At 37.2% G+C, this 26,118-nt stretch overlaps 3 protein-coding genes and 1 long non-coding RNA gene across 8 annotated transcripts; 3 read left to right on the forward strand and 1 right to left on the reverse strand.

The window, feature by feature from the left end:
- The first annotated feature begins 4,824 nt into the window (after positions 1–4,824).
- Positions 4,825–5,981, forward strand: LOC118742372 (mediator of RNA polymerase II transcription subunit 9). Its single transcript, XM_036474396.1, has 4 exons — positions 4,825–5,108; positions 5,253–5,316; positions 5,371–5,749; positions 5,811–5,981. Exons 1-3 carry the CDS (start codon positions 4,921–4,923, stop codon positions 5,533–5,535), a joined length of 417 nt encoding a protein of 138 aa, XP_036330289.1. The 5' UTR covers positions 4,825–4,920; the 3' UTR covers positions 5,536–5,749; positions 5,811–5,981.
- On the forward strand, positions 5,381–5,981 carry LOC118742373 (protein NCBP2AS2 homolog). The gene is made up of 2 exons (XM_036474397.1): positions 5,381–5,749; positions 5,811–5,981. Exons 1-2 carry the CDS (start codon positions 5,577–5,579, stop codon positions 5,890–5,892), a joined length of 255 nt encoding a protein of 84 aa, XP_036330290.1. The 5' UTR covers positions 5,381–5,576; the 3' UTR covers positions 5,893–5,981.
- Positions 5,982–9,267: 3,286 nt separating this feature from the next.
- Positions 9,268–16,538, reverse strand: LOC118742374 (GTP-binding protein 1). Of its 5 annotated transcripts, none has more exons than XM_036474402.1 (7): positions 16,363–16,538; positions 11,457–11,804; positions 11,221–11,401; positions 10,965–11,128; positions 10,723–10,901; positions 10,063–10,659; positions 9,268–10,004 (listed from the first exon to the last, which is right to left on the reverse strand). In XM_036474402.1, exons 2-7 carry the CDS (start codon positions 11,749–11,751, stop codon positions 9,351–9,353), a joined length of 2,070 nt encoding a protein of 689 aa, XP_036330295.1. In that variant the 5' UTR covers positions 11,752–11,804; positions 16,363–16,538; the 3' UTR covers positions 9,268–9,350. The 5 variants fall into 5 exon arrangements, with proteins under 5 accessions (XP_036330295.1, XP_036330292.1, XP_036330293.1 ...); XM_036474399.1 differs by having other exon boundaries at positions 9,351–10,004; positions 16,368–16,538; XM_036474400.1 differs by lacking the exon at positions 16,363–16,538 and adding an exon at positions 16,255–16,346 and having other exon boundaries at positions 9,351–10,004.
- Positions 16,539–18,898: 2,360 nt separating this feature from the next.
- LOC118743640 lies at positions 18,899–19,432 on the forward strand. Its single transcript, XR_004993486.1, has 2 exons — positions 18,899–19,127; positions 19,188–19,432. It is a non-coding gene; the product is annotated as an uncharacterized LOC118743640 (long non-coding RNA).
- The last annotated feature ends 6,686 nt before the right edge of the window (positions 19,433–26,118 follow it).

Below are 26,118 nucleotides of genomic sequence, written 5' to 3' on the forward strand. Positions count from 1 at the left end.
AACACCATTTATAATTTTCGTTTAATAAATTCACGATTTGTCAAATGCTTAAATTTATTTATCTAATAATAATGCAGCACACAACCCTGAAATCTAAGAAAAAGTCTGAGGAAGGCCATTAAATAGCAGCAACCAACCCCGTGCCTTCCTCAGGAGTGAATATAACTACAACAACAACGACTACTACAACAACAACCCAAAAAGTTTGGTTACTGTCTATACTAGGTTCATTCCTTATCTTTTTGGACTAAAATCTGAAGTGTCAAAATGCCAGAGCGTAAGCAAAATGCGTGAAATGGTAAACAAATTATTGAAATTTATTTATTTGATGTGTATAAGATTTAATTAATGCATTTTTTTTGTATTTTCAGACTATTAATTACAAGCACAGCATCATCAACGGTGATTGCAAGAACTACTGCAATCCCTGCGGTTTTTCCTCTTGGTAAATGCGTTCTGGTCGTGACCAAGGGTGGTCTCCCATATCGGCCGGGCATAAGGTTAGTCATTTTAAATTTTATATCTTTGTTCGTCGACATTATAGTCATCATTGTAGGCTATTGTTGCAGAACAAAACGCCGCAACCACTGCTGTGGTAAATATGTTCCTGCAGAGCTGCCCACCGCCGTCGGTGTAATGATTTCGATAACTGAACAAACGCCATCTCCTGGGCATTCCCACAGCTTGCCGACACTAGCTATTATATCACGTGTGAATGCAACTGCGGCTTAATTTGGTTATTAACAGTGCAATAGTACCATGTCATTGGCAAAAACACTAAGGGCTGCTGGCAAATATAGGTTGTAAAGTTTTTGGTATCGATGAACTTACATATGATACCTATTATGAGTTGCATTCGATTTTCGACTGTGTTCGAAAGTGCTGAGCGAACGAATTTTCATTTGGTATTATGGCGCTCATTCGATGAAGAATAGCGCTATTGTGAATTTCGCTCGTTTAGGTTGTTCACAATAGTATATTTTTCACCGCTGAGAAGCTTTGTTTATAAATCGAGCAAACCAAATAGTGTGCTTCATATTTATGTAAATTTGTTCTAATTAAAATGAAGTAAAAAAGAAAGCAAAATGAGTACAACGAGTTCTAGTTCAACGATTCGTCGGAGGATGAGAGCTAAGTAAACTGGCCAGGAGTAGCAAGTGTTTAAGAGAGTTTAAGTTTATTAGTCTTTCGAATATATTTTGATATAAAATATATTTAAGAAATTTGTCTACAGATTCATTAAAAAGTTCCGACCATCTAAAGAAGCGTTTGTGAGCCAAATCTATTTAAAATATTTTAAAACTATCAACAGCGCTACGATTTTGTTCTCAGAGATCGCGCCGAGTATTGGGATTTTCTTTCACAAGTAAAACCAGCTTTTCGAGCTTGTGTTTAGTATTCACGATGTTAGAACTGCATGTTAATAAAAATTGTTTAAAATTAGTGTCTAGCCGCCAAAAATTAAGAAAACATATACAAAATCATAAATTTTTCACAATTTTCTAACACTTTGCTACACCATATAAAGCAAAATTCTGTTCGACAGAAAATTCGATACTCAACGAAAATTTCGACACGCTTGCATAGCTCATAATACGAATTTCACTTTCGATCTTCGATAGCCAGCGAAGATCGAAAATCGAATGTAGCCCATAATAAGGGCCTTACTCGAAGAAGACGATGGCCGAAAACATATGATGAAACATCTTCTGGCATGCCTTTGACAATCGTTAAGTCATACGGACGGTTGACATACGATATTTCACACATGGCTGGAATTCGTTAGCGGACAGAGCACAAATTTAAAAAATATTTATCGTTCAGCAGAACGTGTATGCATATTCGATTCCGATTTTATGGGTCGATTACGGAGGACAACCGAACTTCAGTTGGTTGGCCAGTGGCTGAAATGGTATTACCGATGGCATCAGTTGCTAGTTGCTAGCTGGCAACTAAGTTGCTATATTGACAAGTGCGTTTTTGTGGCTGCCGGGAATTTTTGATTGAGATACTTTATTTCTTTTTTCAACTTTTTTTTTAAATTGTACCACCTTGAACTTTATGAAACTTAATTATTGCTATTCATAATAAAAAACATTTTCATTTCAGTGGCGCTGTCCATCGGCAACCCAACTGAGGTTCCGTTCCCATCCATAATCGATCCATAAGTCATAATCGCACGAACTAATCAAGGCTATCATAGAATCCATCGTAGTCCGATTTTTCGTGAAATCTACGAAAATGCTATTAAGGTCGAATAGCTACGAACGCAGCACTTGCTTTGAATGCACACGTTCATAGCAGTTCAGATTCAGTGATCGCTTTTTCTTAGATTTTAAGAAAAATTGGGCTACGGTGGATTCCGCCACCAATATGTTTTCTCCTTTGACAAGATGTTGGAGAATCGCGGCAGCACAGCCGTATACCTACTCTATGCTCTTACGCGCATATGCTAAATTTCTCGCACCTAGCTAAAGTGCTTGACAAAGGCAGAAGGCATATCTTCAACATTATAACTTAAAGTAAAAAAGTTTAAGGCATGCAATAAAAGAATCAACAGAACCAAAAAATGCCCTCAAAACTATTAAACATAAAAAATTGCATGAATAAAATTTATAATTTAAAATAAAATATCGCAATTGTTTTTTATATGTACATACATATTTACAAAATGAATTCTTAAAGCACCCACAGTAAGTCCTAAACATATAAATGACTAATAAGAAAAATAATCAATAACAGTAATATGAAAAAGTATGTCGAGAAATCTCTAAATAGTAGCGAAACTGTATCTCAATAATAACAAATAATTTTTAGCAAAAAATACAACCGATTTCAATGCGCATTCAGGTCGTTCTGGTTACGTACTCCTCCCTTTTTTTAAATCGTTAAAAAAAAATTAATACATATTCTACAGAAAAAAATCAAGATACATATATAAGGATTTTAAGCAAAAATAAATAAAGGAAAACATGTTCGTGATATCTCGACTAAGGTGTATTCATGATACAAAAATCTGAAGGTAAAACCGTTGAAAGGCAGCCTGAACATTTTTAAAGTTTGGTAACATTACAAAAATGTTTTCAAATTTCCAATCTCACAAATACATTCTCATTATAAGTGTCAAATAAATGAACATTTCAATATTTTCATCTATTTGTTTTTTGTTTTACCTTTATTTGGCATTTGAGTTGCTCTCAAAATTTCAATTTTATATAATAGACAAACTTCAAAAAGTAAATGATGGCCGACGAATTGTGCAAGCGGTTTTACCTTTAAATATTTGTATCATGGGTGTATTAAACAAGGGGCCGTATGCATAAAACCTAAGCAAATGCTTTTTCTTAAAATTTCAGACCTTTCACTCAATTTTTTCAAATAAATTTAAGTGAAAGGTATGAAAATCTGAGAAAAAGTAATTGCTTAGTTTTTATGCATACGGCCCAAGGTGTTATTGACAATTCAGTGCGGCTCTCTTTTAAGATACTATTATGTAAAAAAATATAAACAAACGATTAAAATTCATACAAATTTTTTTCAATTTGACTTTATAGGATGGTTCTTCTGAGAGCAATGTCAAATTCAATCACACTTTGTTAAATACATTTTGATCTCTACCAAATAATGTACTTCCTCTGTAAATATTTTATGAAGTGTTCCAAAATTCCGAGCGCGCTACCTGTTGATCATTTGATTTAAATAGTTTGTCAAACAATTAATACTATAGTTTGATCGGAGTTAATATATTCTTCAGTAATGAATTATATTATATTAAAACATAAGCTTATGAGAAATTACTTAGTCTTAACATCAATATTTTATATCGTGTTCCAAAATTCGCTCCGAGTGCGTTCACTATTGATCTTTTGATTCAAATATTGTTTGTCAAGCATTCAGTAGTGAAGTTTGATCGGAGTTTATATATTTTTCAGTAATTAATCATATTAGATTGAAATATAAACGTATAATACGGTAGAAAGTTAGAAATTATTTAGTGTTAATATGCATAATTCGCTCCGTGTTCCAAAATTCGCCCCGAGTGCGTTCACTATTGATCATTTGATTTAAATAATTGTCTCTCAAGCATTCAGTACTATAGTTTGATCGTAAACTATATATTTTTAAGTAATTGGTCACATTTTATTAAAATATAAAAGTTTAATAGGGTAGAAAGTTAGAAATAATTTACTGTTAATATGCATAATACACTCAGTGTTCCAAAATTCGCTCCGAGTGCGTTCACTATTGATCATTTGATTTAAATAATTGTCTCTCAAGCATTCAGTACTATAGTTTGATCGTAAACTATATATTTTTAAGTAATTGATCACATTTTATTAAAATATAAACGTTTAATAGGGTAGAAATTGTGAAATTATTCAGCTTTAGCATGTATAGTCGGCCAGAGACAATTGCAGAAAACTGCAACTACTCGTGAAAACTTACAATAAAAGCAATGTAGATGAAAGTACTAGATATTATTATTAAAACTAGATCCATATATAAAACATTTTACATAATTTTTTTGAAGTAAATCGGAATATATTTTTGCATATAAGATAGTTTCCATTTAACTCATAAAGTACATATTTCACTACAAATATTTTTAAGATCATTTCGAATTGTAAAAATAGCGCTAATTAGTTGTATTGAAGTATAAAAGATTTTATTATGGTCGTATTTACTTATAAAGCGCACAACAATATTTCTCTCGCCATTTATCCGTGTTAAAATTTTTCACCACATTATTTTGCTGCACAGCACCCTGAATGCGGCAAAACAGTTGCTGGCAACCCTCAAGTCGTTTATGGGGACCAAATTAACAGCCACAACAACAAAAACCTTTTCTACTGGTATACTGTGATTGACAGTGCTACTTATCCTAGAAATGCAAGTTAATAAAGTACTAATAGATCTGAAATGATGGAATTGTCTCCTGGAGGACAGCCTGTGGATAAAAAGCCGATTTTAACACCTGACGGACTTGTGCAAACGAATACCACCAATAGTGCGGCTCCAGAAACAGTTTCTAATACACCATCGCCGTCATCAGGCGCAAACACAAATTTGACAGCGATTTTACCTGTCGTATACGAAATTATTCGCTGGTGAGTCCATTAACATCGTTAAGACCTGATTGATTAAATGGCATTTTTTGTTTTATTTTGATCAGTATTTGTTGTATGATTGTGTCTGTACATGACAACAAATACCTTAATTATGTAACGTAATTTTTCTTATTATCGCGATAGTGTGGAAAAAGATCCTCTTGATAACGCTGCTAAACAACGGGAGTCACAAGAGTGTAGTCAAAAAGTGAGTCATATATTGGTACTAAAATTTACAGCAATAACTACAGGTCCACAATAGATATTGGAATTGCAGAAGCGGTTTGAGATTGCTAGAGTCGAGGTAAAGCAATTGCCAGGAATAGACTACAATAAAGAAGAGCAACTTCAAAGGTTGGAACTGCTACGGAACCAGCTTAAATTAAAACAACAGCTTATCCGTAAATATAAAGATACCACGCTTTAAAATAACAGTAAAATATAAGGTGGAACTAATATAAATGCAAAATGGTATTTCGATTCTTGCTACGGTATTTGGCTAACAATGAACAGCTAATACAGCGCATGGCTGAAAGTTATCCCATGCGGCGCGCTGCTCAAATGGTTGTATCCATCATGTATCGTACAAAGAATATTGCTCAGGAGCGTGGTTTACATGAGATGACGCCCCAGCGCTTTAAGTGAGTTTTTTTTTTTTTAAGAATGGTACGGAAAAAAATTAAAAAAATCCTTTAATTACAGATCTTTTATGGCTCTTTTTAAAAATAACATCAAGAAAGAAATAGAAGGACTAAAGGATGAAATAAAGAAAAAACCTTTTTGAAAAGATTATTTTGTTGGATAATAAATATTAATCTGTATGATAAAAACTGTAAAATATGAAATAAGTATAATAAACAGGCCCAGAAAATATCCATTTTTAATTTTAATTATATAAAAATGATTCTCAAACTCAGAAAAAGTGCTGATAAGGTAAAATCCTATCGACAAAGTAGCGTACTACACATAATTTCCAAAATCATGGAAGTTCTTCATAAAATGTTGATTCCAATCATAGAAAAGCGAAAACTTATTCCCAATAAAATATTTTGGCTTCATGAAAAAACACCGCTTAATTGAACAAGTCCACAGGCTTGTTGAAAATATTTACTCTGCCGTTGACCAAAAAAATATTCTGCTGCCGGAATTCACCTGATTGTAAATGCGCCTTATTATGTTACAAACGGGCAACTGCACCGTGATCCTAACCTCCTAACAGTTGCAGAAGAAAACAAAAAGCAAGCTCACTCTTATAATCTAAGACTGGAAACCCATCCTAACCCATTTATAACAGAAATGACTGTCCCGGCTGAAGAGATCTGCAAAAGATCGCGCGAAAGTATTCACGGCTATCACAGAATCAATCCATCGTAGTCCGATTTATGATGAAATCTACAAAAATACTATTATTGAACTCGCGTAGCTACGAACGCAGCACACAGCCTGGGCGGAACTCGAGCTACGTATATGGGATCGTTACAAGGAACTGAATAGGGAAGGGCAATAAGAAATACGTGAGTGCAAACAGCTTCAAAATGCTGTCCGACAGCAAGAACACCAGAAAACGAATCGTAGTTTTTGATTTTTTCCGGATATAACGGCCCTTATTATGAGCTGCATTCGATTTTCGATCTTCGCTGGCTATCGAAGATCGAAAGTGGAATTCGTATTATGAGCTATGCAAGCGTGTCGAAATTTTCGTTGAGTATCGAATTTTCTGTCGAACAGAATTTTGCTTTCGATGGTGTAGCGAAGTGTTAGAAAATTGTGAAAAATGTATGATTTTGTATATGTTTTCTTACATTTTGGCGGCTAGACATTAATTTTAAACAATTTTTATTAATTTCATGCAGTTCTAACATCTTGAATACTAAACACAAGCTCGAAAGGCTGGTTTTACTTATGAAAGAAAATCTCAATACTCTGTTGGCACGATCTCTGAGAACAAAATCGTAGCGCTGTTGATAGTTTTAAAATATTTTAAATAGATTTGGCTCACAAACGCCTCTTTAGATGGTCGGAACTTTTTAATGAATCTGTAGACAAATTTCTTAAATATATTTTATATCAAAATATATTCGAAAGACTAATAAACTTAAACTCTCTTAAACATTTGCTACTCCTGGCCAGTTTACTAAGCTCTCATCCTCTGACGAATCGTTGAACCAGAACTCGTTGTACTCATTTTACCACGTTTTTATAAACTTGCTTTCTTTTTTACTTCATTTTAATTAGAACAAATTTACATAAATATGTATAAGCCATGAACCAAAAATACAAGATCACCTAATCAAAGAAGCAAGAAAAAAGTATATTTCTGAGTGTTTTTGACATCTGCCTAAGAATGAAAACAAACAAAGAAAACGAAAAAGGCGCGGTGATTGAGTGCGATTAAATCGGTATTTATTATAAAATATACAAAGTGAAACTTGATGACAATTAGCAAAAAAAGTTCATAAAATATGGTTTTCATGATTGAAAGTGTTTTACAATCGCATATCATTACCACGGGTCGATTTTTCAATGCCACCGTTCTGGCCACAAACGTGCACCCACTTTTCACGCAAATTTACGCCTTTTGGCAAACCAAACATACGCACAAACTTGTTCCGACCACACAGCACTTTATTTTATATCATAAATATGTAATAAACCAAAATTTATAATTAAAATCGCTGCAGAAAACACATTCAATCGCTAAAAAATCACTACGAAGAGGTAGAAGACGATGTAAACAAACCCGAAAAACGTCAAAAACGCTACGAAAACTTTTTTCTGAAAATCGATTACAAATACAACGATGGCTGATTAGGTGATCTGTAGTCGTTGGTTCATGTGTATAAGCACACTATTTAGTTTGCTCGATTTGTAAACAAAGCTTCTCAGCGGTGAAAAATATACTATTGTGAACAACCTAAACGAGCGAAATTCACAATAGCGCTATTCTTCATCGAATGAGTGCCATAATACCAAATGCAAATTCGTTCGCTCAGCACTTTCGACCACAGTCGAAAATCGAATGCAAATCATAATAGGGGCCAACGTTATATGGGACGTGGGCGTGGTTACCCTCCGATTTCGGCTATTTCCAATACCAATCTATCTAGAATAAAGAGCAACCTTTATACCAAATTTCGTTAAGATATACATAACGTCGTTTAAAGTACAAAACCGCGTATCGTGGCTCCGTAAAACCTCGTAACTGACATTTGTGCCAAAAAAGGTATTTGCTCACCGAAAGCCCTTATCCATTTATACTACAAGTAATTTTTAGCAAAAAAAAACCGACTTAAACCCTCATAAAAAAGAAATATATATATATATATATATATCACGATCCACTGATCGGATCTTAACCAGATTAGTGTGGGACCACCTCTGAGACACTACCTTTCTGATGCAAAAATCGGTTGACGTGGTCCAAAGTTATGCGGTAACATACATAAAAAAAAAAAAAAAATATTCCGACGAACTGATAACCTCTTCCTTTTTTGGAAGGCGGTTAAAAAGAACGATTCTTAGACATAAGAAGAGAATTTGGGGTAAAAGAAGAACTGTTTTTAAATATGACTAGCTTTACTCTCACCTCCAAAGTCTTGGCATCCTCACAAACGAGGTTTTACATTTTCTTGATACGCGGTTTTGTACTTTAAACGACGATAAGTACATACATATCGTCGTTTAAAGTACCAAACCGCCTATGAACAAAATACAAAACCGCGTATGTGAGGTTATATACATTATTTTCTAGAGAGTAAAAACAGTCATATTTCAAAATGGTTCTTTTTTATAAAGCAATAAAGAATTCTGACTGGTATATTTCAGGACGAATGGATAGGGATTGAGCCAAGAACTTGTGTGAGCACATCCAATTTTTGGTAAAAAATGTCAGTCACGCGGTTTTGTACTTTAAAAGACGATTTATATCAATAAGTGCTCGAACTATCGTTTACACGGCAACTGATGTGGTGCAGTGGTTAGCACTGCGTACACAGATGGCTCTCGAGTCTGACGCCCCGTCTATGGTACTTATTTGGGGTACACAGCTGTGTTCCGTCAATTATGATTAGCTGTTTTACGAAAACTACAAACAATAAAACTTTGGCAAAATTTATTTGCATAATTAACCATAGTTGGTTTATATTAATTTAATACAGTTTTGTTTGTTTAAACAAAAAGAAAAACCAATTCACTTTAAAGAAATTAAAAATATCCTGGATACAAACAAAAGTTAAAACCACATTACTTTTTTACAGCGATATGTGAGCTATTTGTTTGAGCCTGTAAGTCATTTAAAGAGCCTCCAATGCTTACTCCACCCGCTGATGCTGTACTAGTATTATGAGAACTCCCGCGTTTTTGATGTTTGCTTCCCCGTACGTCGCGTTTATCGACACAACCTTCAAGAACTCCGTCCAAATTCTGCTTCATCCCATCCATATCGGCCAGTTGTACTAGTTTTCCATTTTGAAAAACAGCTGCCTGCACATTGGGATTTTGATTTTGGTTTTGTAGAGGTACATGTGAATGTCCTTGGCCATGATTTTGACCTCGCGCCTGCATTTTATTCGGTTTCGCGCGATGCTGTACAGCAATCGAACTTGTAATAGGTTTCAGGACATTTCCAACCGCTTTAGTACGACCCTCTCGGAATACCATTCTTTGTCCCACTCGAATATATTCTGGGTGCTTAATGAAACGAAATTTTACATGCGCCTTATCGCCAGTCCGTAGACAATCTTTCGACATATTGATAATAGACGCCGTTTGTCGAATACTTCCACAGTGTACCATGGCTTGATATCGAGAAGATATGGTTGTTGGGTGATGAAGCACCAAAATTTCGCCTTCGAATTCCCAGCAAGCTTGCGGTTTTAAATCTGGACTAACCATTACCTAAAATAATGTGTAATTAGAATGACACAAATAGTCTGACATTCCTTTGATTGGTTACCATTCCTTTACGTATTTGAGATCGTTTAATCTTTTTTAAAGCAAAACTGGCGGTTTGACCGCCTCGAACTTCTTTGACGTTCATACGTTTGCGATGAATGCTCTTTACTGCGATTGGTATAAAGCTGCCCAGAGCATCCGGGCCCAGCATTAGTGTATCATTTAATTTTATGAGGCCTTGTAGACAGGTTCCAGAAACAACTGTGCCCACGCCAGGTACTGAGTAGGTGTCATCAATTTGAAACTCTGCCGGTAAGTTGTCTTGTCCTGTCATTCGTGTCGTCAACAAATTTAAAAACATTTTTAGTAGCTCCAAATTATCGCCAGTAACATTAGAAACTTGGAAAATCGGGCACAAACGCTGCGAAACAAAATTGGTGGCACTTAAAACCACATCATCAGCGTTTTTTACCATTACAGGTACTTTGCGACAACCTTGTGACTTTAATATTTTGAAAAGTAGTTTTAAATTGTCTTGTAACACATTAGGTGGACACATATCAATTTTAGTAACGACTACAAACACTGGTACAGACAATGCTAACGCCAATCCTAAATGCTCTTTTGTCATACCAACGATTCCAGCATTGGCACCTATCTAAAATATATGTATTATTTCATTAAGAGGAGTTTATGTATAATCATTGATAAATTTTAATACCATAAGCATTCCGAAGTCGGGGGCATGCCCTGTCATACCAAATACTGTTGTTTTCAAATAGCGTTCGTGTCCTGCCAGATCAATGAATGTAATCACCTTAGCGGACTTTTCGCAAATCTTAACCCAATCTAGAGTGCCATGATCAGGTTTATTAACAACATTCCCAACACTATCGAAACCTGGAGAAAAAATGTTGTAGTAAAAAGTGACTCCCTTGTGAAGATTTAATTAGTATAACACACCTAATATGTCATTCCCCACAGAGCTGGTGCGTCCAGTTTCCATTTCATGTTTGTGTCGAAATAAGCGTTGTCGAGCATGGCCTCGTCCGTTATCCAACTCGCCATGTGTAAGTACCCCAAGAAGCGTAGATTTGCCTGCATCAACATTGCCGACCACAGCCACACTGTTCAGAAAGGAAAGAACTGGAAATTCATAACTGCGCAGCTATTGCTTCTAACGAACTTGAATTCGAATTCAGTTGGTTCTATGACTTACCGTATCTCCATAAAATCAGAGGTATCGACTCGTTTTCTTACCAAATACTGGCCAGCCAAACCTTTTCCAACTTTGCGCTGTCGTAACAATACTACATCCGCATCAATTGTTGCGGCGAGGGACTGCAACGTCGCCACTGATGCGCGATATTCTTCCTCATCCAATCCATTATCACTGCCATCTGAGTGTGAGATGGAGTTATTCATAATCGATAGATGACGTTAAGATAAGTTTACCTTCGCCTATACCAATCTCATAGATGGTTTCCCCGCGGCAATCAACTATACGCTCTTCTAGCCTCCGTTTCAGCAAGTCAAACTGCTCTTCTGTAGGACTAACTAACACTTTCGTGCCACAAATACTTGAATAATCAACTTTAGGACTGTGGAGTTGATCAAAATCAACAGCATCTGCTAATGTCAAGCCGACTGCACTGTGTGCATCTACTGGCGACAAATGGGTGCTCTCACTCATATTTTTTTTTACTCGACCTTTATTTTTTTCTGAAAAATTTCTGATCATTTGACGCATCCAGAGTCATTTCCCTGCAAATAACTTGTTCTTCTGCTTCCCCAACAGTTTATCTATAAATAGATGTAAATATCGTATATGTAATATAGTGGTAAACATGGGCGTAGCCAGGTAGGGGCGGGGGGGTGCTCGACCCTCCCCCTAACTTTGAAATTTTCCTTATATATATATAAAATAGTACCCTGAAATGCCAGCTTAATAGGGTCGAGCCCCCCCTAAATTTCATTCTGGCTACGCCGATGGTGGTAAATGTAATCAAGTTTAATCAATTTATAAAGTTGGTACATATACAAAAAGACTGATGGAAAGACACATAACTTCACCATTTTTGGGAAGTTTAGTTGTCTGTTAGACTGAATATTATCCTTATCAAGCTTATTAATTGATAATAAAAATCTCCAAAGTTCTTATTTTTTAATTACTTCTATGTATGTATTATAAAACGTGCGGTATATGTATTCATGTAAGCACATTGAATTATGTCAATATATACGAATAAACATACAAATGTATGTATATGCATATTTTTATAAATTTGACCACGATTATAAATCACCCAACTTCGAAATTTATCGACAAATTTGTGTTAAGTATTGAAGTACTATTCATTGTGCCGTCGGTTACAGACTGAATGTGATCATATTAAGCTACAACACTTAAATATGTATATGAACACCGTTTCTTGGAAAGCCTGATGCAACGAAGCTGAATTTCATGCAAGTTAGTTAATGAGCAACCAAGTTATGGTGTAGGTGTATAAGTATATTTTTACAAAATCATATATACAGAAGTATATACATATGTACATACGTACTAGGGATGTTGCGAATGCGCGGATCCGCGGATGCGGATGCGAATGCGGATGTCAAGAAACAATTTAGGTGAGTAAATTAGGTGATTTAGGTAAATAAAAAATGGAAAGGTTAGTAATTTTTAATGTGTTTGCTATAACTACTCGGTCGAGGCGCCAAACTTGAAAAACGTGAAATTTTAAACTGCCAGAAAGTCCTTTTTACAGATTTGCAGAAATCACTTTCGAAATTAAAAATGGCAATGTGTAACTGCAACTGAAATTATGCAACTCCCTTTCGAGAAATAAATAAAATTATAAAAATGTTGAATAAAGTATGTGTAATTAATTTATTCTACTGATATGGAGTATTTAAGTATTAATGTCTTATATATTTTGTGACGGTTTTGTGGACATTTTAGTAGGTTTAGCAAATTTTTCAGGTCATTAATTTTTTTATAAGCATAAAAATATCTGGTAACATAGTCGAAAGTGGGCTTGTCTGCATTCACAGTGTAAACCGACAAAAAGTAGATCGTAAAGTTTGATTTTCAGAAATAAAGTGCTTTCAAAAGTCACTTTACATGCAAGGTGTAACTGCTCCTGCAATCTCTCTTGGAAATTCTTGAGTTTGACAGACTTTTGAAAAGGACTTGCGCTTGCCACGTCTAACAGCTACTTTAGAATGTTGTGCAATGATGTCTCTTAAAAAGGGCTGGCCAAGGACTGTCACTCCAACAACACTCCCCAAAAAGTCTTTAGGGAATTTGTATGTTGCAACAACAAGTCCCTTGGAACATTTTTTCCATCGTGATATTTTTGTTAAGATTACTTTTAAACGATTTTTTAACGCAAATAAAAGATGAATGTTATATGGGCATTCCCATGGTGGCGCACGTGACAGTCGTACGATTTCAATGTGATACAAAAAAGGAATACCATTTGTTTTCTTTAACTTTTTTGGGCCGTTGTATAGCACATAATTAGCTCTATATTTAACCGAAAAATTAAATCAATCGAACTGCTTGGTCCTGAAATATAAGTATTTAAAGAGAGTGTCGTTACGTGACAAAAAATGGAAGTTGATTTTTTTTCTTACAAAATCGCAAAACTCTGCGAATTGTGGATGGCTATTTTCATGAAACTTATTTTAATATGATTTGGAGCAATTCTAGTTGTTTTTAGAGTTTTTTGAATTAATGCAAATTGTTTCAATTCTCTTTTACAACCCCAAGTGTGAAACGTGACGTGACGTGGCGTCACGTGACATAAATTTCCATCGTTATATTTTTGTTAATATTGCTTTTAAATGAATCTTCAACGCAAATAAAACATGTATTTTATGTAGAATATATTTAATATTTTGACTTCAGCGCCAATTCAGGGTCAATTTATTAGAAATCTGTGATTTATTATGTTTCATCCACATACGCCAAATTCGAACCAAATCGGACCATAAATACGGTTTTTCGAAATATCTCGACCTTGGCACCACCTAGGAAGACCATTTTATGCAAACATGATTCTACTTACATAGCCACGGCACGTAAATACGTTAGATATAAAACTTTTATTTTTTTTGTCGTGGTGGACCTTCCGCTGGAAACACCCATATACTTTATATTTTGACTTCAGCGCCAATTCAAGGTCACTTTTTTGGAACTCTATGACTCATTATGTTTTAACTACATACGCCAAATTTTAACCAAATCGGACCATAAATACAGGTTTTCAAAATACCTAGACCCTGGCGCCACCTAGCGAGATAATTTTTTGCAAAAAAGTGTCCTGCCTACATAAGCAGTATATAATGTAAACAAGTAATTTTTAAGCAAAAAACAAAACCGACTCATGATCTGTTAACTGTGAGGTAACACCTTTTCTTTAAAAAAAGAATTATAGAAATCGGTTAGGAAGGGTCAAAGTTATGCGGTGCAATAAAAAAAATAAAATAAAATAAAAAGTCCAAGTTCTGGCAGAGCCGAACATTAAATACACGGCGCAAGTATTAAATATATGTTTTTTGCCTTTTCGAAAACTACCGCTACATGGTAAGCAGGGGTGGTTTTACCCCTATTTTAAACATCTTCGATAGAACGTTCAGTTAGAAATAATGACATAAACTTCTATAGTCATAATTGAGCGGTATCACACCCATTTGCCAAAATTCCATAATAATGTGACTTCTTTTCAAGCGAGTATCAATTATGAGTAAATTAGCGTGCCTGAATTCAGAAATATCGAAGTTTCAAGCATTTCTGAAATTTACCGTTGAAGAAAAGTGACCGTAATTTTAATCCGATTTCAATAATTTTCAACGTTTTGCTTTAATGTGGCAAGCACAATAACCATACTGAATTAGGTACAAATTGGTATAACGGTTACCGATATACATATATCTGATCATAAGTGGACGTGGCTACGCCCATTTTCCAAAAATTTATTATTTATAATCTTATTTTTCGTCTGAAATTTTTTGTAAATAGGTATTAATTTTGAGTGAATAATCTTCAGTAGTTCCTAAAATATAAATTTCTTATTTCTGAAAACTACCGTTATATGGGAGGTAGGCGTGGTTATTGTCCGATTTTGCCCATTTTCAATAATATCCGTCCTACGCCTAAAAGAAGTAAAAGTACCAAGTTTCGTTAAGATATCTTAGTTTTTACTCGTGTTATAGTGTGCAAAGACGGACGGATGGACGGACAGACAGTCACCGATTAATCGATTTCTCTGTTCTCTGTGCGAAGTCGGTTAAAAACAGACCAATTTGCTCTATGACTCTTATTTTTTCGCGGTATACTTCTTCCGATGGAAACGCAAATATGTATGAATGTATTTAACATCTTTCGCAAGTTTATGTTTTTTTGTAACACTTCTGACTTTATCGTGCAAGTTTCGTATCATAAAGACTTTGAAGTCTAGATGGAACCGTTCTTCCAGATAGAGGGTGAGTATTGGAAAAGATAGCGATATCATCGGCGATGATTTTTATAGAAATTACCAGAGAAAAACTAACGATATCATCGAATTAATGGAATCTACGATAGAAAATGTTTGGAAATTAATTTGGAGAACACTTTCCCCAGTCGAGGATTATACCCCAATTTTGATAACGACGCTATGACTCTTTAGTATAATTAAAATCGGCTCCAGCTATTAGCTGGGAATTATCATCAGCTGTCTGAAGACATAAATTCCACAAACCAGCATTTAATTCGATCTGCAACGAATAATGTTATGGTAAAAAGCATTTTCCATCATGTCTATAAGTTATCTTAAGTTGCGTTCCATATGCTTCACGATATTCACGATTTGCAGGAACAGTTGTTTCTCCATTAATAAACCTTATGGAAGGTGGTCACCTGGAACGACTTCCTGCAAAAACCTGCAAATCGTGATTGCATCTGGACAGGAATTTTGCTGTTATGAATATGCAGCTTTTACATTCCGTACATACAGAATGGCCGACATGCCGCTTCAACATAATATATTTTACCAAAAATTTCAACTTCTAAATTAGAAAAATGTGGCTATTAGGTACTTAATTATTATGCATGTCTGTGCATTCTTTTAGGAAACGTTAGCTTTTTTATCTCACCATATCTTAGGAAAATCAGCCAAAATCTTGGTGTAAATCTTTGATTTCTATTAAATATACAAATGTATGGATATTTGTGAGTAGATATTTGATAAGCCTAAGCTTTATTTACATAATTTTGTTTACGTTGTCCGAACAAATTCTTAGCTAGCAATTTTAAGTTCGTAAAATAAATATGCACATACGAAGAGTCAAGCTTTAATTTTTTCCTTAATTGTACCTTACATTTCGAACTATTTGCATGCAAGTGCAACACTTTTAATTGTTTGATCTAAGAATTTGTATATTCACTTCCAAAAATAAATATCAGGACAATTATTGTATTAAATTTGTGTTTTTGCTTCGGCCCCTTTTTTTAATTTCGACGCTCTCTTTTTGCAATTTCGCAACTTAATTGACGTATACAAGTTTTTGACATTTTGAACGAAAAGAAAAATATCCCAATCCCCCGAAAAAAAAGTCCCAATACACAAGCTTTCAACCTGCGTCAAAAGATTGAGTCATAGGCTTTGTTTCTTTTCTTTTCTAGCAGATAATTATCAGGATGAAGAACAACGAGGAAATTGAGAGAATTACGCTCACAGAGAGCGAAATAAAGACAACAGTTCACGCTTTATTACAAAAATAAAATTTACTATATCTGCCCACTAATTTATTAATAATGTCGGTTGGAATTATGGTATTTTTTGGAAGTTTTCGAGCTGAGCTGTCAAAAAAAAATATCCACGAAATATCTCTGCAAAAGGTGTTCATCCCCTCTTCTTTAGCAAAACGGAAAGGAGAATTCTACTTAGTGAGGGTTATAATGTGGTGAGGGGTGACTTTTCATAAAGCGGCGCTCATCCTCTTTCGTTTAGGGGGGTTTGGGGGGGCCACGGCCTACCCCTCCGCCCTACCCCAAAATCGTTGTACAAATAGCTAAAGATTTCCCAAATAAAGAAATAGCAAACGCAAAACTAGCAGAAACTAGCAAGTAAACAGCTGATCGATGTATTTGACTATTGAAAATATTTGACGCGAATTTATGTTTATCCATTTTGACAGCTGCTAGTAGGGACACGAATTTCGATACGATACGATACCATATCGATACTTGTGGCATTCGATACCGATATTTTCTACTCGATAGTTTTAAAACGATATTTTTTGGAATCGAGTACCAGTACCCTACTATCGTATCGAATGTCATAAACTCACATAACGGGGGTAATGTTATTAACAATTCTTCCCGATATAAATTGGGCTCGTAAGAGCAGAAATGTGTAATATAAGTAGCGTTCGCGTAGCTGTTAATTGTTCATGTTTAACCAAAACTTACAAGTACGCAAAAAACTTGCAAAGTAGGGGAAATTGAGAGAGCAAACTGACTTTTCATTTTGAGGGGAAGCTGCTGGTTTCTGCTGGAAAAATTTTTGCCAACAGCAATTTGCCAACTGGAAAACAGTTGATCAAAAATAGCTGGTTGGCATTTACGCAAATCACAAAATTGAATTTGATGGTTTGGAAGATAAAAATTACAAAATGCGACTAATTAAACTTGTAAGAAACAAGTAGTTATTTGTTTAATCAATAAACTGTGTCAGTATAACACTTTGCGATGACTTTTCGTACGTTTTAAATTTTACACTTTTCTATGTAAACAAAAATTATATCAGCTGTTCGTATAACTTGCAAGTTTCTGCAAATTTTCTGTTCGCGTACTATTTTGGATATTTCTCTCTTGTGAGAGAACAGATGACATTTCGCCGGAATTCGGCAGTTGGTTGGTTTCTGCTGGAGATTTTAAACGAACGCACCTATAGTTAGGATTGCATGCGGTGGAATTTGAACCCGCGACCTCGGTGTTTTAAGACAACACCTCAATCTCTGCGTGTTGTTACACAATAAGTTTGTTCCACAAGCTACTCGAAGTCACTTCGAGTTACACATACGTGTTCAACACGTAACTTTTAGAGTTTATTTGTTATACGCTGACAGTTTGAACTTTGCTCGAGTTTTTCTACAAGTAGCTTGTGGAACAAACCTAATATGTTAGTGTTTGACCGGGATTCTCCTCCGATTTGTCAAATGCGCCTTAAGTTCTGAAAACATTAAAAACGACAAGCTACGGGCCACAGCTTACAATTTGTTATCTTCATTGTCTAAACGCTTTGTCGATGGTGGCATGATTTTTTTGAATGCGTCGGCGACATCATGAATTTGTACGAGTTTGACATAAAAGAAGAATAAGAACCTTATCTGTCGGTAGAAAAATAGAAATAGATCTAATCTGGCCACAACCACAGTCGTCGCGTAGCCCGGTCGGCGCCAAAATAATTATCTACATAAGAGTACGTGTTAAAATAATTTGACAGCTATGGTCCATAGCTCGTCGTTATCCATGATTCAATAATACAAGGTTAGATAATTATTGACAGCTGCGGTTTGCCACTCCCTTACGAAAGGTTGCATTTACGAAGGACAGAGATAGGGCAAGAATGCAATCCCTTGTTGCGAAAATGGTAGTAGAAAAGTACGCAAAGTAGGCAATTAGTATTGAAATTCCTTTCGTAAATTCTAATGTATTTGCAGGAAATCTGGCATTTTAAACGAAATGTTGAAAGTAATGTTAATATATCTACGTGAATTAAAATAAGACTACTATGAGATTGATGTAAACATCCAATGCTTATGTTTTCATCAGTTAAATATGCTTCATATGCATATACAAATAAACATATTGCACAAAAGCTTATACTTTTATTTCACACCAAAGCTACACTGTTTCCATGTAACAGCCCTATTCTAATAAAACCTCACAACTGAGTTGTGAGTAAAACTTTGTGAGATTTCTTGTGAGGTCTATTTTGTGAGGTTATTCTAGCCCACACCTCACAAGAAAAAAGCTCAACAAAATCACCACACCAGGTGAAAAGCATTTTGCTGTCTAACAGCGGTTTCGTAAATAAAATAAATACAAAAGATGGATGCTGAACAACAGGGAAAGTAAATATTTTTGCAATTTGTTTATTTTTTTGACAATTACTGATTTTATTTATTTTCTAGGCGAATTTAAAAAGAAATAACAAAGCAGGAGTAGCTCCAGTACTTCACACAGTTTGCAATCCACAACTTGGAGCAAAAGTTTGTATGGAAATGAAATCCTATGCCTGCTCTAACTCTTCCGAAACTGCCGCAAAAACAAGCAGTAACTCCGCCATTACTGAATATACTTTTAGTTAAAAAAAAAACTTAACACAGACACTGATAGCGAACGAAAATTAACAAAACATTATTCAATTGCTCAATAAAAATCGGCTGTTTTTCTCTTGTGAGGGTCTCATTCGTACATCATAAATTTCCTGACAATTGTGAGCCTATGAGCTTTTAAATTTACGCTAGCATAGGGATAACCTCACAATAGTCAGAAACCTCTCAATAGTGAGTATGGTGATTTTTGTGAGGACAACAGAATACGGCTGTAAATTTGCAAAGAAGCAACACGGTGCCACTGCTAAGGGAGCGGTGCGAGAGAGACAACTGTCAGTTTATCGAACCTTGTATTATTGAATTATTGTCGTTATCATTGTGTTCGGGCTATTAATTAGGGATGGGTAAATATGATATTCGAAGCTTCGATATTCGAATTTTAGCTCCAAAATGGCGGTTTTTAGAAATCGAACTTTGTGTTGCTAAAATTCGGATAAAATCGAATTTTTCTAGAAAAAATCGAATTTTATCTATATTTCCAAAAAATCAACTCTTCAACTTTCTTCTTTCTGACTAAATTTGCTATCACTGTGTGTGGCGCTCCATTTGTCTTAGGGATGCAAGTAAAAAAAATACATGTTTTTCGATGTGATGCATCGGGACAAGAAATTTTTGCCAAGAAGGAACTGTTATTCCGAACTCAAATTAAAATTTTTTTTTAAACTAGTTTTTTTTGTTGATTTTTTATTTTAAATGTTTAGAGGCTTTTACGTTGGTGGCATGAAGCTTTTTCCTGAGAAGACCCCTAGTAAAATTTTCCGGAGAATAATTTTCTAGAATATATCAATTTTCTCTTTGCGGGATTTCTTGAAGTAAGGGTTAAAATTACCATTTTTGGCGGGAGCTAATTGGTTAAAATGTTCTACGGAAATATTTCCCGTAAAATTTTATTCAGCCTCATTGCGAGAGTCGTGCCGAACGCAAGTCGTTTTTCAAGAATCGAATCGTATCGAAAATTTAGCGTCATTGCCTAAAATGTCCACTCGACTAGTGTATTAAAACGGAAGAACTTGGCAGCACTGCATAGTTTTCGACAATTTTCGTCGTTTACTTATTTCAGCACGACAGTAGACAATGCTAATTTACGACTTACGCAATGAGGCTGATTATATCCCAATAAACACCAAAAAAATATTTCTCCAACCTTGGAGAAATTCATAGTTCTCAAGTTGATATCCAACATCATTCTCCAACTCATCTCTAACCCACGCGCAGATACGTAAAAAGTGATAGAGATACGAATTTTTAATTATCAAGTGAAAAACTAAAGCTATATAAAGGGGAAAACTACCAACGAAGTAAATAATCTTCAAAATATCCTCAAATATTCTTGAAAGAAAATACAACGCGAAGTGAATCAAGTGGCAAAATTACTGTCGGACTGTATACTGTGTAGTGAATTATTGTAATACGATATTGATTAACTACATAATACAAGAGGAATAATAAAATAAAAAATTAATATTTAAATTCATCTATATATGTCGTTTCAATCAAAAAGGTATACGATATTTTACTATTTCAATTGCAGTATTTCAATGATATGTTTGAGACCAATTGGAGAATTACATTAGAGTTCAAGTTGAGAACTAGCATTTTCTCAACTTGAGAAACAGCCTGTCGCGACGCAGTATGGAAAGGAAGCTAGAAATTTAAACTATTTATCTTAATCGATTGATATGAATTTATTACAAAACGTTTATTTCTCAGTTTGCGCTCCCTATACTTGCGCCGCTAAAGAAAATTGTAGAATAGTTTCCCGTTTCTAGAGATGAGCCAATTTATAGATTTATAGTAACGAAATAACGGCTCCAACAAACAACGGCGAGAGTAAAACGTCAAGGCAAAGAGTTGCAAACATATAGAGTTAACAGCTAACAAATATTTCCTAAATCTATTACAGAAAAATGATGAAATATAAAGAAAGAAACATAAAACTTTTAATTTGCAACACCCCCACCCCCGTGAATCGAATCAGATTCACCATTAACCAGATCCAGGACCGCCAACTTGGATACTGGCCGATAAGTTAGACCAGTTATCGTAGTCACCTCTGCTCGACGAATCTCGCCGTCCTTTCCCGGAAACACTCGCAATACTCGGCCACGTCGCCATTCTCTTCTTGGTAATTTAGGATCGCAGATAAACACCAAATCGCCAATCCCCAAAGGCTTCGTTGGCATGCACCACTTCGTACGTCGCGTTTGTGTAGGTAGATATTCGTCAACCCATCTTTTCCAAAATCGATCTCGAAGTTGTCTAGCTATTCGCCACTGCTTGCGGGTGGCACAAAGTTTCACGGGTGGTTCCGAGCAACTCGTTGTCTGAGCAGTGTTGGCACAACCAAGCAAGAAATGATTTGGCGTCAGCGGTTCTTCTTGCTGTGGTGTGATAGGTAAGTGTGTTAGCGGACGCGAGTTCACAATGTTTTCTGCTTCGATGAGCAAACTTTGGAATGTATGCTCCTTCGGTGCAAGATCTTTCATTGTATGCCGCAAGACTTTCTTGACGCATTGTACCATTCGCTCCCAGACTCCGCCTTCTGATGGGTTTTCCGGGCAATTAAAGACCCATTCTACCCCTTTAGTGGACAATTCCTCTTGCAACGTCTGACAGTCAAACACATCTACAAAGCGCGCAACTTCGCCTGCTACTCCCACGAAGTTCTTACCATTGTCCGTACGAATTCTTTTTGGGACCCCTCTGCAATTCATAAAATTACGCATAGCCAAAATGCAAGCGTCTGTTGAAAGGTCATATGCGACTTCGAGGTGAATGGCACGTATTGACAGGCACGTGAACAGTGCCACCCACCGCTTCTCGGTTCGACGTCCGATCGTTATACTAACAGGGCCAAAATAATCCAAGCCCGTAAACGTCAAGGGTCGAACGTAGGGTGTCGTCCGGTCTTCAGGCAATAAACCCATCATTGGCGGAACAGGTTTCGCGTTTTTTAAGACGCACGTATTACAGCTTGCGATAATTCCGCGCAAAACTCTTCTTAAGTTAGGAACCCAGTACTTTCTGCGAATTTCACAAATCGTTGCTTCGATATTTTGGTGAATCATCCGGATGTGCTCATGCGCAACGATAAGTTTAGTAACGGCGTGATTTTGAGGCAGGATTATAGGGCACCGACTCTCATATGGCAACCAACTGACGGCATCATACTCGGAGGATTCCTCTGTCATCAATGAAAGGAGACAATGTGCACAAACGGTTATCGGAGGGCAGAGAATTTCCGCTCTCGATCTGCTTCAGTTCTCTGGCGTAGGATTCTCGCTGCACTAAGCGACACAGTAAATAATCCGCTTCTGCAAGCTCCCCTGCTGTCAACCCGTTGGTCTGCGACGAATCGATCCTTCTATGGCAATAGTGGAGGAACCGTATCACCCAGGCAACTACTCTTCTTAATCTGGTAAATGAAGAAAATCTATTAAAGTTTAGAACATTACTACTCACGACAATGAAGGCAAATTTTGTGCGAATCTCTTCCTCGTCATCTTCAGCTTCATTAGCGACGTCAGCGTCCTTTGGCCAGAGTTGCTCGTTGTTGTACAGAAACTCAGGGCCAGTGAACCAGCGGGACGAAGGACTGAGATTTATTGCCTTGTTGGGTCGCGTTGCCTCGTCAGCCACGTTTTGGTTCGTCGGAACCCATCTCCAATCGGACGGCTTAGTGACGTCGAGAATTTCAGCTATCCTGTGTGCCACGAACGGTTTATAGCGGCGGTGTTTACTAAATAACCACTTAAGAACCGTTTTGGAATCGCTCCACATAACACATCGGTTGGCTCGAACGCTATGTTCACTTATTATAGTAGTCATCATGCGAGTTCCTAACACAGCTGCTTGTAGCTCGAGTCGGGGAATGGTGAGCGGCTTAATGGGTGCGCTCCTAGTCTTGGCATAGACAAGCGACACCTCGATGATGCGATTCATATTCTTCGATCTCCAGTAGGCTGCTGCGCTGAATGCGTTCTCGCTGGCGTCTACAAATACGTGCAGCTGTAGTTCCCTAGATGGACCCATTTGAAAATAGTGGCGCGGAACTCTGCACTCAACAACTTTCAGCAATTGCTTACGAAAGACGCACCACATAGCATTGACTTCGTTGGGAACTGGTTCATCCCAACCTATACTTCGCTTCCAGAGCTCGCGTAACACCAGCTTTGCGGAGATAGTAAAGTGACTGAGGAATCCCAACGGGTCCAATATTGACACTACTATGCTCAATAATTCTCTTTTGGTGGGAATGCGCTTGCCTTCGATCACTGACGAATCGACTCTTTAAAATTCCAAATGGTATGCGAAACTATCATCCGGCGGTTGCCATAACATTCCCAAGACCTTCTCAAATTCTGCACCTTCTTTAGATAAGATTGGTAACGCTCTCTTCACACCACCTAGTGATTCGGCGACCTTTGTAGAGTTCGACGTAAACTTTCGCAGATTAAAACCAGCATCCTTGTGTATATCTCGGACTTGGTGGGCTATCTGTATGGCTTGTGTTTCAGAATCGAAACTGTCCACGTAATCGTCCACGTAGTGGTATTCGGTGATGGCTCTGATGGCTCGCGGATCATGGGAGCGATGTTCTAAGGCGTTTTTGAGTTTCACGTAGTGAGCTGCACACGGCGAACATGTTGCGCCAAACGTCATCGCAGTCATTTCGTAGACCTCCGGCGCCTTCCCGCGTTCAGCATCGCACCACAAAAATCTCTGAGCACATCTGTCTGGATGGATTAGGACTTGATGGTACATTTCCTGGATGTCGGCGCAAACCGCAAATGCGCCCTCTCTGAAGTGAAATAGGACCGATACTAACGATCGATATTGCTGAGGACCTTTAAGCAGTTGTGAGTTCAAAGATACTCCATCAGTGGTAGCCGCTGCGTCGAAGACAAGTCGTAACTTTCCGGGCTTACGTGGGTTAGCCACGGCGAAATGCGGAAGGTACCAAGTCCTTTCATTACATTTTACGACTTCGTGCGGTTCTAGCTTGCGGGCGTATTTTTTGTTAATGTACGTTTTAACGATGTTGCGATGCTCTTTACCGAAGTTCTTGTTTCGCTCAATTTTGCGTTCGATACTGACTAAACGTTGGAGAGCCATGTTGTAGCTTTCGGGAAGTTTGATGGTGTCACATCTCCACAACAACCCGGTCTGAAATCGTCCGTCAACTTTCACAGTAGTTTCTTCAAGCATTCTCTTCGCGCGTTGATCGGCTGCGCTCTTGACAGACGGTGCTGCTTTCACTCCGAATGACTCAATGCTAAAATACTCGGCTACCATGTTATGGATCTGGTGATCGAAAGCATTGCTAATATGGAGCCACGTTGGACTGACGCGCGGAGAAATGCTGCATGGACCGAACACGACACAACCTAAATCAGTGAAGGCTGCGTATGGGCCGTTGTGGTTCGACGGCATAGTTTTAGTGGGCAAGCCTAGATGACAATGATCTAAGCCGATCAACATTTTTGGCACTACGTTCCCATAAAGCGTCACTGGTATTCTGTCCCGATATCTGGTGGCGTTGCGGATGTCCCTTTCGTTGAGGCTCTGCATTGGTAAGTCAAGTTTGTCGACCCCGTGAACGTTGCGAAGAAAGTGGCGCTTCTTCATGCCTACGCCGCTTATGTACAGGTTGACTACTGCCACTTGTTCTTTCACAGCATTTCCACCAAACCACTGAATGTCAACTTCACGCGTGTGACCATGCAATCCCAATTCCTCTAGAAGGGATTTATCCATCATCGTTATTGACGATCCTTCATCTAATAGTGCGTATGAGTTCACACGCTTGCTCGGTCCATACGGGAAGCTTGTGCTGAACAACTGAGGACTGCAGTGCTGCCACTCGATGAATCTGGACCAACGAGTTCCACCGGGCTGGCGTTGCCTTCGTATAAAAGGCGGTGGTGGTGCCATGAACCATACATTGCTTACGGAGACGACAATCTCGCGTGGCATGACCTGCGTTCAAGCAACTGAAGCATAGTCGACGACGTTTGGATTGCTCCCATCTTTCGGCGACGGTGGCATATGAGAATTTCTTGCATTCGGACACCTTGTGCAAACCATGGCACATGATGCATTTTATCGAGCGTTCTCCGTTAGTGTGCAACACTGCACGACGTCTGGGTTCACGGCATTCACTATCTTGCACCATTTGGACAAGACTGGCAATCTCTGATAACCAGTCACTGAAGTTAATGATAGTAGGATACGGCTGAATCGTGGCAGAATAGCTTGCCCACTCAAGGCGTTTACTAAGCGGTAATTTATTCACTAGTTCCTCCAATAATGTTGGATTGACCAAGTGCTTTTCTTCTCCAATGGACTGTAGGAATACGGTAAGATTTTTTGTCGCAGTAGCATATGGCACTATCTTTCCAATAGCTGCTTCGGAAACAAATGGCATGTCTTGTACGGCTTTCAGCTGGCTCCTTATTAGTTGTTCTGGACGTCCAAAGCGGACACGTAACTGCTCGACTATAGCTCCAACATTATTAGGATGGTTCAAGAGAGACTTGACGCTCTCCCTCGCACTACCCTTTAGGCACTTGTTCAGACGTTGGTTGTTTTCGAAGTTGGAATAGTTGTATGCTATTGTTGACTCAGTGTATGCAGTGTAAAACACTGGCCAATCTTCCGGTTGCCCAGAAAATTCTGGCAGGTCCATGAGCTTCCGCGGAGGTTGGATGACGCTCTGAGGGGTGTT

This window comes from Rhagoletis pomonella, unplaced genomic scaffold (genome assembly GCF_013731165.1).
Source record: "Rhagoletis pomonella isolate Grant_MI unplaced genomic scaffold, Rhpom_1.0 Rhpom_scaffold_00007, whole genome shotgun sequence".
Classification (NCBI taxonomy): domain Eukaryota; kingdom Metazoa; phylum Arthropoda; class Insecta; order Diptera; family Tephritidae; genus Rhagoletis; species Rhagoletis pomonella.

What these genes read in the sequence shown, in the direction of transcription:
- LOC118742372 (XM_036474396.1), top strand. Translation starts at nt 4,921, where the DNA reads ATGATGGAATTGTCTCCTGGAGGACAGCCTGTGGATAAAAAGCCGATT. An exon ending in GTATACGAAATTATTCGCTG is followed by an intron (nt 5,109 to 5,252) that starts GTGAGTCCATTA and finishes TTATCGCGATAG; the next exon opens with TGTGGAAAAAGATCCTCTTG. An exon ending in CACAAGAGTGTAGTCAAAAA is followed by an intron (nt 5,317 to 5,370) that starts GTGAGTCATATA and finishes GGTCCACAATAG; the next exon opens with ATATTGGAATTGCAGAAGCG.
- LOC118742374 (XM_036474402.1), bottom strand. Translation starts at nt 11,751, where the DNA reads ATGCGTCAAATGATCAGAAATTTTTCAGAAAAAAATAAAGGTCGAGTA. An exon ending in TCTGATTTTATGGAGATACG is followed by an intron (nt 11,129 to 11,220) that starts GTAAGTCATAGA and finishes CTTTCTGAACAG; the next exon opens with TGTGGCTGTGGTCGGCAATG. An exon ending in CTCAAATACGTAAAGGAATG is followed by an intron (nt 10,005 to 10,062) that starts GTAACCAATCAA and finishes ACATTATTTTAG; the next exon opens with GTAATGGTTAGTCCAGATTT.
- LOC118742373 (XM_036474397.1), top strand. Translation starts at nt 5,577, where the DNA reads ATGGTATTTCGATTCTTGCTACGGTATTTGGCTAACAATGAACAGCTA. An exon ending in ATGACGCCCCAGCGCTTTAA is followed by an intron (nt 5,750 to 5,810) that starts GTGAGTTTTTTT and finishes CTTTAATTACAG; the next exon opens with ATCTTTTATGGCTCTTTTTA.